The sequence below is a fragment of the Cervus elaphus genome, chromosome 17 (assembly GCF_910594005.1).
Source record: "Cervus elaphus chromosome 17, mCerEla1.1, whole genome shotgun sequence".
NCBI classification, from domain to species: Eukaryota; Metazoa; Chordata; class Mammalia; order Artiodactyla; family Cervidae; genus Cervus; species Cervus elaphus.
This window is the reverse complement of record NC_057831.1, coordinates 11220823-11241323: the sequence shown is the minus strand read 5'-3', so window position 1 is coordinate 11241323 and position 20501 is coordinate 11220823. Positions and strand designations below refer to the sequence as shown.

The window sequence follows — 20501 nt, the reverse complement described above, 5'->3', positions numbered from 1 at the left end:
TTTTCACTCTCCTCTTTCACTTTCATCAAGAGGCTCTATAGTTCCTCTTTGCTTTCTGCCATAAGGGTAGTATCATCTACATATCTGAGGTTATTGACATTTCTCCCAGCAATCTTGATTCCAGATTGTGCTTCATCTAGCCCAGCGTTTCTCTTGATGTACTCTGCATATAAGTTAAATAAGCAGGGTGACAGTATATAGCCTTGACATACTCCTTTTCCTATTTGAAACCAGTTTGTTATTCCTTGTCCAGTTCTAATTGTTCCTTCCTGACATGCAGATTTCTCAGGAGGCAGGTCATGTGGTCTGGTATTCCCATATCTTTAAGAATTTTCCACAGTTTGTTGTGATCCACACAGTCAAAGGCTTTGGCATAGTCAATAAAGCAAAAATAGATGTTTTTCGAAACTGTCTTGCTTTTTCAATGATCCAACAGCTGTTGGCAATTTGATCTGTGGTTCCTCTGCCTTTTCTAAATCAAGGTGGAACATCTGGAAGTTCACAATTTACGTACTGTTGAAGCCTAGCTTGGAGAATTTGAGCAGTGCTTTACTAGCACGTTAGGTGAGTGCAATTGTGCGGTAGTTTGTGCATTCTTTGGCGTTGCCTTTCTTTGGGATTGGAATGAAAACTGACCTTTTCCAGTCTTGTGGCCACTACTGAGTTGTCCAAATTTGCTGGCATATTGAGTGCAGCACTTTCACAGCATCATCTTTTAGGATTTGAAATAGCTCAACTGGAACTCCATCACCTCCACTAGCTTTGATTGTAGTGATGCTTCCTAAGGCCCACTTGACTTTGCATTCCAAGATGTCTGGCTCTAGGTGAGTGATTATACCATCCTGATTATCTGGGTCATGAAGATCTTTTTTGCACAGTTCTTCTGTGTATTCTTGCCACCTCTTCTTAATATCGTCTGCTTCTGTTAGGTCCTTACCATTTCTATCGTTTATTGAGACCATCTTTTCATGAGATGTTCTCTTGGTATCTCTAATTTTCTTAGAGATCTCTTGTCTTTCCCATTTATTGTTTTTCTCTATTTCTTTGCAAATATAAGGCAATAATTCATCTTTGTCCTTTTCCATTGAAATACTGAATAATGGACATGTATAATACTGAAAAAAGAGTTTATTTTTACTTTTTCCTAAGATAATTTCCTTTAAATAAGGCAAACAGTTCCTTCATAAGTCTATTCCTTACCTGGGTCAGATTACTTTGTTTATTTTAAAATTGAATTGCTAGCTTTTTAGATTGAATAATTTTACATAACTTTATATTACTGTGTGATATATATGCATTTTTAAATCAGGAAATTACTTAACCTATTTTGAATACTATTCTATTAAAATTGTATATTTTACAAATAAATCATTATATTTATCATATGTAGATTAGATCTATGAATACATACACATACATAGGAAAGCTAAACCTGCCTTAGTGAATTGAGTATGATAATAACTTACTGATTCTATCTTTTTAATTTGTAATAGGAGCATTTTATATAAAATAGTTGTGATAAGAGAAATTTATACTGGATATTTATGTGATAAATAAGACACACTGTATGTCTTTATTCATGTGCAGACTGGTATTCCTAGCAATGTATAACTGCTTTAAAAGCCATATATCAAAGGTATTAATGGCAAGTACTGTTAGAGGCTGACGGACGCCAAGAACAACTTTTCCCCTCAACTATAAGTGGATACTCAAAAATCAGAGAGTACTCAAGTAATGGTAAAGATATATTTTTGCTTTTATACCCTTGACTTGTGTACCATCTTTAATCTATAAACCATTCATAATATATAAACTAAACCCATTCAAGTGTTCTTTGTATGTAGAATCCACACATACAAAGGGCTTCCTTGCTGGCTCAAACATTGAATCTGTCTGCAATGCCAGAGACCTGGGTTCAATCCCTGAGTCTGGAAGATCCCCTGGAGAAGGAAATGGCAACTCACTCCAGTATTTTTGCCTCGGAAATCCCATGGACAGAGGAGCCTGGTGGGCTGCAGGCCATGAGGTAACTAAGTCAAACACGACTGAGCGACTGACACACAGAATTCACACCTTTTTAGTACTGAACACAGTAAGGAATGGCATACAGGTGCTTTATCACTACAAGGACAGATAGTAATGTTGTTCTGTTTTTCAAGTTGAATGTAGTGCACAATTAAGTGATTCAATGTTGTTGTAGAATCTTTTCCCAAAAGTTGTTGATACGAAAAATAATACATAAAATGATAGAATATTCATTTCTAATAATATAAAGTATAGAAATACATACATATATACATATATATACACACACACACATACACACACACACACAAGGATAATTAATAGAAGAAAAGCGTGACTGTACCACATGTCCTGGATTTTATTTGACACATTAATGATTAGCTTAAATTATAATCCAAATATTATAAACAAATACAATATGCATATTGTTTGCAGTTGACTTATTTTAGTATATGGAATCTTCAGTTTCAATATCTGGAAGCTATAATTGAATGTAGTACAGAATTATACTTTACTTTTTATTAAGCTTTTTGGAGTTTTATGTTTAATTACCTAAAGTTCATCCTTCAAAGATAGCATGTCACTGTTTTACTGTGGGGGAAAAATTATATTGAAGATGTGGCAATGAAATAGGAAGAGATGATGTCATGCGTGTACATTTTTTCAAAAGGGCAAGGTTCCTCTTTGCTGCAAATGGGATCTGAGGAAGGCAAAATCAGAAAATTAAACTATATCATCAGAATTTTGGACTCATGTGGTTACACTGTTATTGAGGGATAATCTGAATAATCAGTTCACCTCAAATACAGCTCCCAGGAGAAGGCATTTTCATTTATGTAACAAATAAAAAAAATCCAGAAGGAATATAGTGCCTTGATTCATCTCAATTTGGATATTACCATAAAGACAAATGCATTTCATTTCCTGGTAATTGAAAGTGGATATCAGTTATACATACATTTAAATGTGGAATATCTGTTTAAGAAAAATGTTTTTCTTCTTATTATATCTTAATATTATTAAGAAATATTTTTCTTAAGTATGTCTGGTCCTAATTAAAAACCAAGGTGATTAACTTGCATCAGCTAAAATAACGTGAGGCAAGGTTTACCTCAGATACTTACATTGCTGTTTTCAGGGTTTTCCTCCCGGTTTCTCAGAGGTCACTTTCTATGTTGGACACCACGGCATAAGCATATTCCAAGGATTCTATTATTTAGGTACTAGATGTCTTTAAGAACAAAACAAACCCAACAGAAGAGAGCCTAGTGGAAGTTCCTAGTAGTCCAGTTAAATTTATATAATATCTTGAAAGAAATGCACACAGAATATGGAAACATAGTAGACATTTCTCCTTTTTCAGATCTTATTTTACATATTTCAATATCATTTTATACTCTACAGGATCATTTCATACTTTTCATTTATACATATTTCTAAGTATGATTTTTAGTCTGAAATTCTCATTTTTATTTCTATGTACTATTTGCTCAAGTAAGCAAAATCTGATTTTATAGATTTTTTTTATATCTAGTCACTTTGCCAAATTTTACAAGTTATCCCAGCTTATAAAAAAAAATCTATTGGATTTGTTCATTACCTAGTTATTTTGTGTGTTTACATAAATTTTCCAGAAACATAGGCAATATTAAATAATTATGGCCATATATAGTATCTATCCCCTAGTGGAACAGTTTTTAACTTTCTGTTGGTCTTTGGTAACCATTTAAATATCATTATATATGATTATACTCATTTTTTTTGAGTGTTTACTAGACATTTACATTAAAAATGCTGCCAGATATTATGTAACTTTTCAGTATATACTGATGTTGTTAAAAGTTCCATAAGTTTTAGAATGATTTTATTTCACTTGATTCATTGCTAAATAAGATATTATTTTTCAGATATTAGAACATTTTCCTTATTATTAGTTATTCCAATGAAGAATTTCCCTGTAATAAAAAAGGTTAAGAAAACCTTATGCCCTGAATAAGGTTGGCCTCATCTTACCTCCTGAGTTGATAGTTTGTAGGGTCCAGGCACTTGAGCAGCCAAGGAGCTACAGAAGTCCTTTCCTCACTCCAGCCATCCTGATCCAAGCCGCACTGTTGGGGGAGTATGTATTCGCCTCGATTCTGTCTCGCTGCAGCAAACATTTGAAATGGCGGACCAGTGTCACAGTTCTGTTACAGCTCAGAGTTTTACTCGGCAAGCAAAGGATAGTGCACACTCAAGGCGTGAGAGTGGGCCGACCCCAAAGGAGAGGCCTCAATCCATCCTGGCTCCTCTTTTTATATATTCTGTCTCCTCCCCCAGAGCCTGCCCTATGTAAATTGGGCTAGCCAAGAGAGCTGTTTGTTTCACCGTGGTTCTCACTCCATCCTACCACCGTTTTGGACTCCTTTTTCCTCCTCTTACTACCTAACAATACTATGGCCCTTACCTTGGATACCTGGTTAGCTCTCCATATTCTTAATTGAAAATCAGGCTCAGAACTGAATCTCAACCTGCTTCTTTGAGTCCTCAGTACTTTCAGGACCTATGTGCTCTCCCAGGAGGATGTGGTGTAAATCCTCAATCCATCAACTGCCACTCTTGATCTGATGATGGGTTGCATGTAAATTATACCTTCAATAAGCCTCTGATCCTGCCTTACTAACCCGATGAAAAAACCATTATTTACTCCGTCTTCATTGTGCCTTTCAGATCACATTACTTTTAACTGTCACTTGAACAAAATTACCATCTTAGAGTTTCTACCTACTTGACCCAATTCATCTAGTCTTCCTTAACTTTTTCAGTAACAATGTTTCTGAGATTTCCAAGTGTTAGATTAATGGTGAAAAGGAGTTTTCCAGGGTCCAGACTCAGCAGGATCCAGGGGGTACCCTCAGGATGAATGGCGTGAGAGAGAGAGAGAGATGGGGGTGCAGAGAGTCTGGCAGAGTCTGGCAATGCTTTGTTTTTTACCATGGCTTTTATACCCTAAATTAGTACAGTTCTAAGGGGAAGATAGTTTAACATTACGTCAGCTTGTTCTTCACAAAACCAGGGTGTTTTCTGCATACTTCTTTGTTTATGAGGGTCTTGTACATTATCTTCTGGCCTTGGGGCCTATTAACATTTTATGCAAGTCAGGTGAATGTAAACCTATTTTCTGTTTTTCTGGTGACCTTAACTGAAAGGTAGCAGTCTCATAGGGCAACAGTACAGAGTAGAAGTATAACCTTGTTAACACAAAAATTAATCCTTCTGCAGAAGTTGTCAGTTTGTTTATCTAAGAAGTTTACCCCATACTGACTCTGCGACTTTGGTGAGGCAGCTTCTGCCTAGCACTATTGGCTGACAACAACCATCTCATTGTTACCACACTAGGGCTAAGTCCTTATTTCTCTAGATCTTTAACTATATTAACAATGGTTTCTATAACACAACCTTAGCACATTAAAAGCAAAAACACAGCAAGCAAAACACAGCAAGCAAATCTCAACCCAATAACCACCTATAGAATAATTTTTCTTATGTTTTCTAATAGGACTTCCTCACTCCCCGAAGGGCTCTGTGTCTACTAGGGCCTTTATATGATCAGGTTCTTTATGCTATTTTATGATTAGGGTATTAATATAAGCAATCATGCATATTAGTACCAAGGGCATAAATGCATTTGCCAAACAAACTAAAATACCAGCAAAGGAGTTTAAATTAAAACACTCCTTTCACCCTGGATAATCTCATAAAATACCACCACCTGGGAAACTTATTGATTAAAGTTCTAAATTGATTCTTATTTGGAAAGAGATCGGGGAAGGCCTTCTGCCTGTGTCACAGAAATTAGGGAGTAATTTATTAAAGCAAGCATCAGAAGAACAGATACCATCTTTAAGGTGAGCGCCAGGGGCAGCTTTGGGGCAGCTTTTCGGAATCCCTGAAAGCCTGATCCGCCTTGCCCATCAGGCTTTCTCCCCATGACCTTGTCATGGGTGGGATCTCGTGAGCTAGCCTTTTCGGAATCCTTGAAAACCTGATCCGCCTTGCCTGTCAGGTTTTCTCCCTCATGACCTTGTCATGGGTAGGATCTCGTGTGCTGACTCCTGGCAGGAGTTTCTATGAAAAGTGAAAATGAAGAATTTCTCAGATATAAGGGAATGCATAGATTTGTTCAAGGGCTTCCCTTGTAGCTCAAATGGTAAAGAATCTGCCTGCAATGCAGGAGACTGGGTTCGACCCCTGGGTCGGGAAGATTCCCTGGAGAAGGGAATAGCAAACTACTCCAGTATTCTTGCCTGGAGAATTCCATGGCAAGGGGCCCTTGCGGGTTATAGTCCATGGGGTTGCAAAGAGTCAGACACGACTGAGCGACTAACACATAGGCTTGTTTGTTTTACCTAAACAGAATGTTAAAGTATTCCATTCCAAACACATTGTAAAAAGTCTGATTTGTGACTTGCATATGTGTGCTTTTTATTAAGCACCTACCATGTATTTTATAGTGTTACATGTTAGTCACTTATGTTAGAGTAGTGAATATCTCCATCATGATACTTAAGTTTGGGAATGGAAGACATGGACATGTAAATAGATAAATTGTCATGATTTCAGATAGTGAGAAATGCCATGGGAACAGGAAAGTGACAGTTACTGAGATTAGTTGGTTGGTCTAATCAAAATTGTTTTCTTCAAAGGAGTGACATAAGAGCTGGTACTTGACTGACAAAATGAGGTTAACCACAGGTAGGTATAAGAACAAAGAATTCCAAGAATATCCAAGTTGAGGAAAAAAATCAATAAGCGTATTGCATAGGAGAAACAAAATGAAGGCCAGGGACTGAATTTAGAAATGGGGGAAAGAGGTGTGCCCACCCCTATCAGAACATTTAGGTCAATGTAGGGAGTTTGAATGTTTTTGTAAGTCTTAACAGGTATTCTTTAGCTAAAAGGTATATGAATCTTTTATAGCTAAATACTCAACAACTTTATTTGGAGAAATACAATACAGTGAAATATCACATAGATTTTTTCCATATTATGTTTTTGAACAAGGAACATTTTTATTGTAAGCATCAATTGTGTATTGAAAGTGAAATACGGTATTGAGGGGGAGAGTTTATAGCATTGTCAAAGCAAAATAGTATTTCCTGTTGTAATTAGCAAGTTATTGTAAAAAAAAGTTCATGCAAAACTTGCTACTTAATATCATTTCTAGAACATGCTTGAAAAGTTGAGACATCTCAAAAATATTCAAATAGTGGATCAAAAATCTGTCAGTAAACTGCAAAATTAATCAAACTGAAGTCGTTTTATGGAGGTTTATTCCCTTCTTTACATGCCAGCCAGAAAAAAAAAAACTGATAAACCTGATTTGGGGCAGATCTTCTGTCTGAAATGGTTTCCTGTTATCTGTGAATAGGAGTGAATCCCCTGTGTGATTTTAAGTCAGAAAATATACTTCACAATGCTAATATCTACTTGGAAATATTTAATACATTTAGTTTAGCATTTATCAACATGTATATTTAATTTCTATGATTTTAGACACTCTCTTGTGTTGATATATAATGCAGTATATCATATCACTGAAACTTTTTCGAAAAGTGAAAAATCCTCTTTCGGTTTTTTTCACTTAGCAAAAACAGGTATAAAGTGAACTTTAGAAAAGAGGAGATACCTGTATAAATATAGAGTGCCTACCCCTTTATTTTTTGTCAGGTTTCAGCCTAAGTGGAATGAGTAAAAGGATGATATTCATTTATGTGTATATGTATGTACCTATCTATATAAGGGTGCACACACCCTGATGAACATATATGAATGAATATGTAGGTAAGAATGTATGTCTGCTCCAAGTTCCCAAGCCTGAACCCCAATATCTATAAGGTTTATCCAGTTGCTGCCATTCCTCATGCCAAACATCTGAAGAGCTAAAGAAGGTAAAGGAGGAAAATAGAAGAACATTTTCTTGGTTAAATCTAACTAGATTCTCTGAAATCTGGGTTGGTAGCCTCTGTTTAGGCTACCAACAGCCTAAACAGATATGCCTCTGTTTGCAATGACAGGAAATACATTTTTTTAAGATTAAGCTTGTGATTTGAAGCTGAACTAACCATCTTCTGGTTAAAAACAAGTAATTCCTTCAACACTGATTTTTGACATTATAGTAGATGTTGCAGATAGGCAAGACAGACTTTGCCCTCAAGAAACTCATATTCAGTCATGTTTAAAAACAGTGAAGTTTCCTGGAATAGTAGTCTACCTTTCTAATTCCAGAAGATAGTCTAAAATTTCCTTTGGAAACAGCTTTTATTGTTGGTATCACGTTTCTTCTGAGTAGGAATGACCTCTCCCTTTCACATTTCTACGCATAGCTCCAGTTTCCTGAAACAACAAATGTATTGGATTCACTGAGCCACAATGGATGATTAAAGAAAGCCTATGTGAACTAAGTTGGTCCAATTAGAGTGAAGAAGATCTATCTTTATAAGGGAGGTACAAATTCCTCTTCCTCTTCCCTTCGGGGCTTGTTGGCATAAGGCTGTAAATTTCAAACTGTTTTGGCTGTGAAAAGAGGGCTTGGACCTCCTGGGAAGTCAGAAAGAAGCTAGCTTCAAGCCTATGGAGCTGATAGTGGGTTTGGTTTAAAAATATCAGCTTTCCATTGAAGTATTCATTTCTTGAACAAACAGATTTTCAGGAGATGGGTTTCTATCATGCATGTCTAAAAGAATACTGGTGAAATTTTATCAGATCTAGGACTACAGAAATTAGGCATAAAAAATAAGCAATTGAGTCACTTCACAAGTGGTAATAAATGAAGACTTGGATCTGTAAGTGAATAGAAAACCTATACGCTATTATATAATAAACTGAAATTTGGACATGAAACACTATCAAAAAGATAATGTCTAACAATTTTGGATTTCTGATCTGAAAACACCAATATATAAATAGATAGCTAATGATCACAGCAACAAGACTTCCTACCACTGGTGTTAAAAATAAAACAAGTAATAATAGTAGATTTTAAAAAAAAGAAAAAGAACTAGACCACACAGAAGACCTAAGAGAGTAAAATACTTTACTGCAAGGTATTTCAATATCTATGATATAAGGGAAATTAAAAAAGGTTATAAAATTTCAAATTTGGAAACACCATTATGGAAAACAGTATATTGAAATAAATAACATATGGGTGAGAAAAAATAATTTGGCCCTCCAATTTTTTAAATTCATGGCTGAGATTCCCCTTCTAATAAAAGACAAATAAACAGAGAAAAATATGAGTTTAATAATATGTATACCTCCTGTATGCATAGGAGATACTCAACAAAACTGAGTAACTCTTCAAAATGGCCCAGGACTCTATTATACATATCATTTCCAGATACATATAAAATAATTATATTGGGGATGGGACAAAGGCCAGTTAAAGGAAGCTACCAAGGAAAACACAGGAATATGGTTGTTATTCAGCTTTAAGTCACATGCTTTCTCCATTGATAAGAGTTTCTAAAGTTTTATTCATTTTTTTCTGTGTGGTACAGAGAGGGAGAAACCCTTAAAAATTTAGCTTTCCATTATAAATGTAAATGGTTCATAAGAGAATAATGTTCACTCTGTTTTCAGAGGTTTTCTTGTATTGGCTTTTTTTTTTCCTCAATAATTTCAAAATAATTGTTTTTTATGCTAAAATGTCACATTGGGAGGTAGCATATTGTGCTCCACTTCAAACCTGCTCTGAGACTTCCAAAAATTTCCAAAGTCTAGAAGCTGGGTTGGTAGATCTCTCCATTACTTCACTGAATAAGTCTCTTAGTTCTGAGAAGAGGACATTTCAAGTAAACATTTGAGAATCATTTCAGAAGATGGTGATGCAGATTGGATCCCAGGTTAGGCCTGTGTGGTGCAAGCAGTCAGCTGGGTTTTTTTTGTGTTTTTTTTCTTTTGAGTTTTGTCGATTTAGAGTGTTGTGTCAATCTTAGGTGTAAAGCAAAGTTAATCAATAATCCATATGCATATATTCACTCTTTGTTTTTTTAGATTATTTTCCCATATATGCAATTACAGAGTATTACATAGAGTTCCCTTTGCTATACAGTAGGTCTTTATTACTTATCTAATTTATATATAGTAGTGTGTATATATATGTCAATCTCAACCTTCCAGTTTATCCCTTCCCCTCCTTATCCCTGGTAACTATAAGTTTGTTTTCTACATCTGCAAGTCGCTTTTTGTTTTGTAGATAAGTTTATTTGTACCTATTTTTTCAGTTCAGTTGCTCAGTTGTGTCCGACTCTTTGCGACCCTATGAACCGCAGCACGCCAGGTTTTCCTGTCCATCACCAACTCCTGGAGCTTACTCAAATTCAAGTCCATTGAGTCGGTGATGCCATCCAACCATCTCATCCTCTGTTGTCCCCTTCTGTTCCTGCCTTCAGTCTTTCCCAACATCAGGGTCTTTTCTAGTGAGTCACTTCTTCGCATCAGGTGGCCAAAGTATTGGAGTTTCAGCTTCAACATCAGTTCTTCCAGTGGACACCCAGGACTGATCTCCTTTAGGATGGGCTAGTTGGATCTCCTTGCAGTCCAAGGGACTCTCACGAGTCTTCTCCAACACCACAGTTCAAAAGCATCAATTCTTTGGTGCTCAGCTTTCTTTATAGTCCAACTCTCACATCCACACATGACTACTGGAAAAACCATAGCTTTGACTAGCTGGACCTTTGTTAGCAAAATGATGTCTCTGCTTTTTACTGTGCTGTTTAGGTTGGTTATAACTTTCCTTCCAAGGAGCAAGCATCTTTAAATTCATGGCTGCAGTCACCATCTGCAGTGATTTTGGAGCCCAAAAAAGAAAGTCTCTCACTGTTTCCATTGTTTCCCCCATCTATTTCCCTTGAAGTGATGGGGTCGCATGTCATGATCTTAGTTTTCTGAATGTTGAGCTTTAAGCCAACTTTTTCACTCTCCTCTTTCACTTTCATCAAGAGGCTTTTAGTTCCTCTTCAGTTTCTGCTATAAGGGTGTGTCATCTGCCTATCTGAGATTAGTAATATTTTTCACGGCAACCTTGATTGCAGCTTGTGCTTCATCCAGCCCAGCATTTCATATGATGTACTCTGCATATAAATTAAATGAGCAAGATGACAATATACAGCCTTGATGTACTCCTTCCCTCATTTGGAACTAGTCTGTTCTTCCATGTCCAGTTCTAACTGTTGCTTCCTGACCTGCATACAGGTTTCTCAGGATGCAGGTCACGTGGTCTGGTATTCCCATCTCTTTAAGAATTTTCCAGTTTGTTTTGATCCACACAGGCAAAGACTTTGGCATAGTCAATAAAGAAGAAGTAGATGTTTTTCTGGAACTCTCACTTTTTCGATGATCCAACATATGTTGGCAGTTTGATCTCTGGTTCCTCTGCCTTTTCTAAATCCAGCTTGAACATCTGGAATTTCATGGTTCATGTACTGTTGAAGCCTGGATTGGAGAATTTTAAGCATTAATTTGTTTAGGTACTCCTGAGGAATACCTGTGTTTGGGTGTCTCCTGAGGAGGTATGGGTCAGCAGTGGACTGCTGTGGAGGCAGGAGCTCTGGGTGCAGTAAGTAGACCTGGGTATGGGATAAGCCCTCTTGGAGGAGGTCACCATTATCCCACCATAGAGCCACCAGAACTTACATCTGTTTGTTTATATAAGTGATATCATATGATATTTATATTTCTCTGCCTGGCTTACTTCATTCAGTTTGACAGTCTCTAGGTCCATCCATGTTGATGCAAATCTCATTTTTTTTTAATGGCTGAGTACTACTCCATTTATATATGTGACACTTCTTGTTGATGGACATTTAGGTTATTTCCATGTACTGGCTATTGTAAATAGTGCCACAAAAAAATTGGAGTGCATGGGTCTTTTTGAATTATGGTTTTCTCCTGATATGCTCAAGAGTGAAAATGCTGGATCATATGCTAGCTCTATTTTTAGTTTCTTAAGGAACCTGCATACTATGTTCCATAGTGGCTGTACCCGTTTACATTCCCACTGACAGTGTAGGAGGGCTCCCTTTTCTTCACATCCTCTCAAGCCTTTATTCTTTGTAGGTTTTTTGATGGTGGTCGTTCTGACTGCTGTGAGTTGGTATCTCATTGCAGTATTGATTTACATTTCTCTAATAAGTAACAATGTTGAGCATCTTTTCATGTGCTTTTTAGCCATCTGAATGTCATCTTTGAAGGACTAATTAGATCTTCTGCCATTTAAATTTTTTTTTTTTATAATTAGCTTCATGAGCAGTTTCTGTCGTTGAGAGTTTAACCCCTCGTCGGTTGCTTTGTTTGCAAATATTTTCTCCCATTTGGAGTGTTGCCTTTTCCTTTTGTTTGTGGTTTCCTCTGCTGTGCAAAAGCTTGTAAGTATAACTAGGTCCAATTTGTTTATTTTTGTTTTTATTTTCATTACTCTAGGAAGTACATAAAAAAGGATCTGGATGTGATTCATGTCACACAGTGTTCTGCCTCTGTTTTCCTCTAAGAGTTTGTTAATAGCCATGCTTACATTTAGGTCCTTAGTCCGTCTTGAGTTTATTTGTGGATAAGGTGTTAGGAAGTGTTCTCATTATTTGTTTCACATAGAAGGCCAATTTTCCCAGTGCCACTTATTGAAGAGACTGTCTTTTCTCCATTTATATTGTTGCCTCCTTTTTCATAATTAGGTGACCATACGTACATGGGTTTATCACTAGACTTTCTATCCTGTTCTGTTGATCTATATTTCTGTTTTTGTGTCAGTACAATATTGCTCTGATGACTATAACTTTGTAGAATAGTCTGAAGTCAAGGAGCTTGATTCCTCCATTTTTCTTAAGATTGCTTTGGTTATTTGGGGTCTTTTGTGTCTCCATACAAACTATAAAATTCTTTTTCTAATTCTGTGAAAACTGCCATTAGTAATTTGATAGGGATTGCATTGAATCTGTAGTTTGCTTTGGTTAATATAGTCATTTTCACAATATTAATTCTTCCCATCCAACAATATAGTATATCTCTTCATCTGTTTGTATCATCTTTGATTTCTGTCATTAGTATCCTATAGCTTTCTGAACATAGGTCTTTTGCCTCCATCGCTGAGTTTATTCATAGGTATTTTATTCTTTTTTGATGCAGTAGTAAATGGGATTATTTGCTTGATTTCTGTTTCTGATCTTTTGTTGTTAGTGTGTAGGAATACAAGAGATTTCTCTGTATTAATTTGTATCCTGCAAGTTTACCAAATTCATTGATGAGTTCTAATAGTTTTCTGGTAGCATCTTTAGGATTTTTCCATGTATAGAATCATGTCATCTGTAAAGAGTGACAGTTTACTTCTTCTTTTCCAATTTGAATTCCTTTTATTTCTTTTTCTTCTCTGATTGCTGTGCTGAGGCACTTCAAAAACCATGTTGTGTAGAAGTGGCCAGAGTGTATCTCCTTGTTTGATCTTACAGAAGATGCTTATAGTTTTTTACCGTTGATGTTTGCTGTGGGCTTTTTGCATGTGGTCTTTATTACCTTGAGGTAGGTTTCCATTGTGCCCACATTCTGGAGAGATTTTATCATAAATGGATATTGAATTTTGTTAAAAGCTTTTTCTGCATCTATTGAGATGATTTTTTTTTATCTAATTTTTTATTCTTCTATTTGTTGATGTGATGTATCAAACTGATTGATTTGCAGATAGTGATATATCCTTGCCTTTCTGGGATAAATTCCAATTGATCATGACTTCCCTGATGGCTCAGTTGGTAAAGAATCTGCCTGCAATGCAGGAGACCCAGGTTCAATTCCTGGGTGGAGAAGATGCCCTGGGGAAGGAAATGGCAACCCACTCCAGTATTCTTGCCTGGAAAATCCCATGGACAGAGGAGCCTGCTGGGCTACAATTCATAGGGTTGCAAAGAATCAGACAGGACTGAGTGACTAAACGACCACCACCGTGATCCTTTTAATGTTTTGTTGGACTTGTTTTGCTAATGTTTTATTGAGTATATTGGCATCTATGATCATTGGTGTTATTGGTCTGTAATTTTCTGTGTGTGTGATATCTTTGTCTGCTTTTGGTATCAAGGTGATAGTGGCCTCCTAGTATGAGCTTGGGAGTGTTCCTTTCTCTGTACTTTTTGGGAAGAGTTTCAAAAGGCTAGGTGTTAACTCTTCTCTAAATGTTTGATAGAATTTGCCTGTGAAGCCACCTGGTCCAGAATTTTTATTTATAGAAATATTTTTAATCACAATTTAATTTTAGAATTCATGATTGGTGTGTTCATATTTTATATTTCTTCCTGGTTCAGAATTGGAAGATCATATTTTTCTAATTCTCTGTTTTCATTTTTTCTTTATGCTGTCCATTTTATTGATGTATAGTTGCTTGTAGTAGTCATTTATGATCCTTTGTATTTCAGAGGTATCTCTTCTAACTTCTCCTTTTTCATTTCTCATTTTATTGCTTTGAGCCCTCTCCCTTTTTGCTTGATGAGTCTGGCTAAAGGTTTATCATTGTCCTCTCAAAGAACCAGCTTTTAGTTTCATTGATCTTTGCTATTGTTTTCTTTGTCTCTATTTGTTTCTGCTCTGATCTTTATGATTTCTTTCCCTCTAATGACTTTTGGGTTTTGTTTCTTCTTTCTCTAGTTGCTTTAGGTGCAACATTAGGTTGTTTATTTGGAATTTTTCTTCTTTCTTGAGATAAGACTGTATTGCCATAAACTTCCCTCTTTGAACTGCTTTTGCTACATCCCATTGGTTTTCAGCCTTCCCTTATAGCTCAGTCAGTAAAGAATCTGCCTGCAATGCAGGAGACTTGGGTTTGATTCCTGGGTCAGGAAGATCCCCTGGAGAAAGAAATGGCAACCCACTCTAGTATTCATGCCTGGAGAATCTCATGGACAGAGGAGCCTGGCAGGCTAGTCTATGGTGTCACAAGAGTAGAAAATGACTGAGCGGTTAAGAACACAATAGGTCTTGGGTCATTGTGTTTTCGTGGTCCTTTGTCTCTGGGTATTTTCTGGTTCCTTCCGTGATCCACTCTTTATTTAGTGACATGTTGTTTAGCTTCCACGTGTGTGTTTCTTCCAATTTTTCCTGTAATAGCTGATTTCTAATTTCATAGTGTTGTGGTTGGAAAAGATGCTTCATATGATTTCAGTTTTCTTAAATTTACTTTGGCTTGATTTGTGACCAAGATGTGCTCTATTCTGAAGAAAGTCCCAAGTGCACTTGAGAAGAAAGTGTATTCTGCTGCTTTGGATGGAATTTCCAATAAATATCAATTAAGTCTATCAGGTCTAATGTGTCATTCAAGGCTTGTGTTTCTTTATTAATTCTCTGTCTGGATGATCTGTCCATTTGTGTAAGAGGGGTGTTAACCCCCCACTTTTGTTTTGTTACTGTCGATTTCCTCTTTTATGACTGTAAGCATTTGCCTTATATATTGTGGTGTTCCTATGTTGCATGCATATGTATTTACAGTTGTTTTATTTTTTCTTGGACTGACCCCTTCATCATTATGTAGTGTCCTTCCTTTTCTCTTATAATAGTTCTCATTTTAAAGTCTATATTGCCTGTTATGAATATTGTTACTCCAACTTTTAGTTTCTGTTTGCATGGAGTATCTTTTTCCATCCCTTGACTTTCAGTCTGTATGTGCCCCTAGATCTGAAGTGGGGCTCTTTTAGATACCATATAATATGCAGGTCTTGTTTTTGTCTCCATTCAGCCAGTCCATATCTTTTGGCTGGAGCATTTAATCTATTTACATTTAAATATTTATAGTATCCATATGCATGTTCCTATTGCCATTTTCTTAGTTATTGTGGGTTCATTTCTCTTTTGTTACCTTCTCTTGTGTTTGCTGCCTAAGAACTTCCTTTATCATTTTTTGTAAAGCTAGTTTAGTGGTGCTGAATTCTCTTAGGTTTACTTATCTGTAAAGGTTTTGATTTTTCTATCAGATTTGAATGAGACCCTTGATGGGTTATGTTCTTGGTTGTAGGTTTTTCCATTTCATCTTTTTAAATACATAAATACATCATGCCATTCACTTCTGGCCTGCAGAGTTTCTGCTGAAAAATCAGCTGGAAACTTCATGAAAATTCCTTTGTGTGTTATTTGTTGATTTTTTCTTGTTGATTTTAGTACTTTCCTTTGTATTTAAGTGCTTTACCTCATTATTTTTCTGGAACCCCTGTAATTAGAATATCGGCGCATTTAATGGTATCCCAGAGGTTTCTGAGATTGTCCTCATTTATTTTCATTCATTTTTCTTTATTCTGGTCCACAGCAGAGGTTTCCACCATTCTGTCTTTCAGGTCACATACACATTCTTCTGCCCCAGTTATTCTGCTAATGATTGCTTCTAGTGCATTTTTCATTTTAGTTAGTATATTGTTCGTTTTTTTTTTTTGTTGTTGTTGTTCTTTAGTATTTTTAGGTCTTTGTTAAACATTTCTTGTATCTTCTCAATCTGTGCCTCCATTCTTTTCCTAAGACCTTGGATCATCTTTATTATCATTACAGTAGGTCCCCACATGTGCAAACCTTCCAGTTGTGAACTTTCTCCAACTTATAAAAATAAATGGGGGAAAATAAAAATTTTTTAAAAAATTAAAAAAATAAAGTGGTGAAAGTGAACTTTCAAAGATGAGAATGTGCATTCCATCAGTGTCACGCATGCGTGAAACTGCAGCTTACCCTCTATCTCCTTGTTGTTGACGGTCCTTCGTCTCCCACCTCCACTCCCTCCTCCAGTCAGTAAATCTTCTCGCCTATTCAATCAGTTCCAGCTGTGGTACTGTGCTACTGTACTTTTCAAGGTAGTGTACTGTAAAGGTGTTTTCTTTATATCTTATATTTGTTTTTAATGTGTTATTTGTGTGAAAAATATATAGCTGATTGTGTTAGTTGGGCAGCCAGGCTAACTTTGTGGGACTTACGAATGCACTCTCAGAACAGAACTCATATGTTTGAGGACTCAGCGTATTCTGAATTTTTTTTTTTCAGGTCGATTGCCTATTCTCTTGTCATTTAGTTGGTTTTGTAGGTGTTACTCTGTTGTCTGCAGTGTGTTTCTTTGTCATCTCAATTTGTCAGGCTTCTTGTTTGTGGCCTTCTTCCTGCAGGCTGCAGGATCATAGTTTCTTGCTTCTGGTGTCTGCCCTCTGGTAGGTGAGGTTGGTCCAGAGGCTGTGCCGTTATCGCCTTAATCGAGGGTTCAAAGAGCCTGCCCTAGATATTGAGCGGGGCCTCCCCTTTGCTGTGTGATTGTCATCACCTTGTCAGTGGCAGGGTCTGCTCGCTAGTTGGAGTAGAGGCCTCCAGATCTACGTCTTAGCTGTGTTTCTGATCTGTGTGGGGAAACCACTGAGTGTCCCTTCTCCGGAGCCGTTGGCCTGTGGATATGCTCCGTTTGTCCCCTTCTGCAGCTCGTGTGGGCTCACAGAGAACACTGCTGTTGGCTCTGCTCTCAGCCCCACCTCACCCGTGCGTATGCTGGCAACTGGCCACGCTCACTTTCCAGGTGTCGTTTTCACCACGCTCAGGCCCCAGGACTGCGGTGGTGTTCACCTGGACCCTCTGTGGGAGCTCTGGAGACAGTTCAGACTCCGGCCCGGCCCATCCTTCGTGTGCACATGTCCACAAAGCCTACAGCTACTAAAGCCAAACCCGTCCCAGCTGCAGGGTCACTTGTTGCCCTTTCAGATGTTTCCCAGGCACTGGATTAGGGAAGCGGTCAGCAGAGTTATAACTCCATGGTCTGTGCAGCTACGAGGAGGTTTCAGCTCTTCTTCCTCAGTCACAGGCCCCTGGGGCTCAGCTGTCGTTGCCGCCCCACCTCTGTGGGTATTCCTCCCAATGAGTCTGCTCCGGAGGCTGCCAGAGCTCACCAACCATCAGGCACGAAGAGCCCAAGGTTGTGACTGGGGCGAGTGGCCGCCCAGGTGGGATGGCTCTTGGGTATAGTTGGAATGCACAGGCCCATCAGGGGGTGAGCAGGGCAGGTGTGTCACCCAGACGGGTGGGGGTAGGTGATGGCAGGGCACACGAGCCAGCTCCAGTAGGAGCCCTCCCCAGTGTCCGTGGAGGCAGGAGCCTGTGCCTGAGGAAAGAAGCTTCAGGGGCAGCCCCGGCCTTTGCACATCACTCAGTAACGGCACTTGGCTTCCGTGGTGGTCCAGCCTTCTTCCACAAGCATTTCCACTTGTGGAGCTCCTCATCTCCATCCCCTCGGGCCATCTCCTCAGAGCCAGCAGTGGTCCCCTCCCGAGTCTGTGTTCCCACCCGCACGGTCCGGCATCCAGCCCTGATCTGCACTGATGGACGCGTGCCTCAGGCTGGGGCACACGGGCTGCGGCATGAACTACCTGTGTGGGTGTCATTCCATGCTGCCTGTCCCCAGGGCTCGTCTATGTCCCCACTGATCTCCCTGCTGGTGAGGGCGCTTCCCCGGATGCGGGAGCCACTGCTCACCCTCAGTGACTCCAGAGGTACAGGTCCCATCCAACTTCCTCTCCTCTTTTTCCTTGTTTTTTTCTTCAGTCTTTTACCCAGGTATGTGGGGATCTTTCTTGTCCTTCTAGGTGTTCGAGGTCCTCTTCTAGTGTTCAGTGGGTGCCCTGCAGAACTGTTCCATTTGTAGATGTATTCTTGATGTGTTTGTGGGGGGAGAGGAACTTCACATCCTCCTGTTCCCATGCAGTCTTGAAAAGTCCACAATCAGGTGCTTAATGAGAGGCATTTCTTTGAAAACAAAAGAAAAACAAAGGTTAATGGTTGGAACAAACTATAACCCGTTTCTGAGTTCTGAGGGAAGCCAGATGTCATACTTGATGACATCTTCAGAAAGAGTAAGTGCCAATCTGACAGATTTATTTTTCTGGTTTGCAATTTGAATATCTGGTGATCTTTTTGAGTGGCCCACACAGCAACAGGCAGAAAGGTTGTCCACAAAGGTGCTGTGATTTCTGTGAAGTACATATGAAGTTGCTCAAGTTCATTTTGCAGGGCTTTAGCAGAAGGGAAGTTTACAAGGGTAGTTGTAAGTTGAAACATTACTGTGGAGAATTGTAGCTAGATGTTGGAGGAAACTAGAACTCAGGATTCAGTCGATTTTGCACGTAGATTAAAAAACTTGAGAGACAATTAATAGGACTAAATCTGCTATCCACAAAGTTGTGCTACTGAAACATAACTTTTTCTCTCTATGATCACTTTCATTTTTACCAAAGGTAATTATAATAAAAGTAATTTGATTGCATTAAGGTTGACCTGACTGTTTGTGTAAGTGCAGCAAGAATAGTGATTTATAGCCTCTTTTAAGTTTGCTTTGCTAGAAGATTTATAAGGAATCTCAGGTTGGATTGTTAAAAGTCTCTTGAAGCTAGGAAGCCAATTCAAAAATCACTGTTAAACTTCACCTACAATACCTATAAATTTTGATAAATTTCACTTTTCTCAAGGCCCCCAAAATTTTCTAAGTTTCCTGCACCTGCAAGAACCTGACTTTCTTTACCTTGTAAGGCTATTGGAAACCTTGTAAGCAAGGTATTAGACTGTGTGTTTTTTCCCTCAAGGGACTTTATTGGCTCCATAAAGTCAACGTTAGTTTCTTAGGACTGTCTTATCATATTAGATTCTGTGTACATCATTCTCAAATTGGACATTCCAGTCAAAACCTTGGTCATATAGTCAATATTTCCCATTGTGTCTTGGAGAACAGTTTTGTTTTTTTTACTGAATTTATAAAAATAATTATTTGCCGTGAAAATAAGAGTACCCACTCAATTTTTGAATGCTGGAATGATGAAATATGAAATAAAAGTAATTGTTAACAAAAAATATGCTTTAACAAGTTGCTATAAGTCATAGATAGCCTAAGAGAAAATATTTTCTTAAATCTAAAAAAACAACACACTGAAAAAGCAGCCATGTTTTAATTAAAGTGTCATAAAAATTATGATCATCATTGATTCACTCAGTCCCATGTAATTCTTATTTTGATGGTTTTATAAAAGCATCAGTTTCTATATTAGAGCTCTGTAAATTTTTACCCAGTTCAGAAATATGATATGAAAGTTATTAGAAACCTCTTCTTGTCAGTCCTTTTTGTCAATTTCTTTGAAGGTGAAGGAATTTTGCAAAAGCAACAGGGTAAAACAGTAGCTTTCTGTAAATGACAAGCACTTTTTAAAGGCCAAGTTTAAAGAACTGATGAAAGTTCATGATAAAGCAGTTGAAAAGGTAATATGGTTGTTTCTATGACAAATATGTTAGGATAAGTAAAATTACAACTGAATTTTATAAAACTTCTGAATTAATTACATATATCCATGTCTTGGTGGCTCAGAGGGTAAAGAATCTGCCTGCAATGCAGGAGACCCAGTTTCAGTCCCTGAGTTGGGAAGATCCCCTGGAGAAGGGGATGGCTATCCATTTCAGTATTCTTG

The 20501-nt window shown here is 37.7% G+C and overlaps 1 protein-coding gene across 5 annotated transcripts in view; it reads right to left on the bottom strand.

The window, feature by feature from the left end:
- Window positions 1–3924: 3924 nt before the first annotated feature.
- LOC122673531 (collagen alpha-1(III) chain-like) overlaps window positions 3925–20501 on the bottom strand; it is a 237549-nt gene continuing 220972 nt past the window's right edge. For 2 of the 5 annotated variants that reach the window (XM_043871414.1, XM_043871413.1), the window contains exon 5: window positions 4045–4171. In XM_043871414.1, coding sequence (XP_043727349.1) covers window positions 4088–4171 — 84 coding nt within the window. In that variant the 3' untranslated portion in view covers window positions 4045–4087. Of the gene's footprint in view, window positions 4172–15895; window positions 18796–20501 lie in introns of those variants that run through there. The other 3 variants (XM_043871415.1, XM_043871416.1, XM_043871412.1) reach the window with 2 other exon arrangements.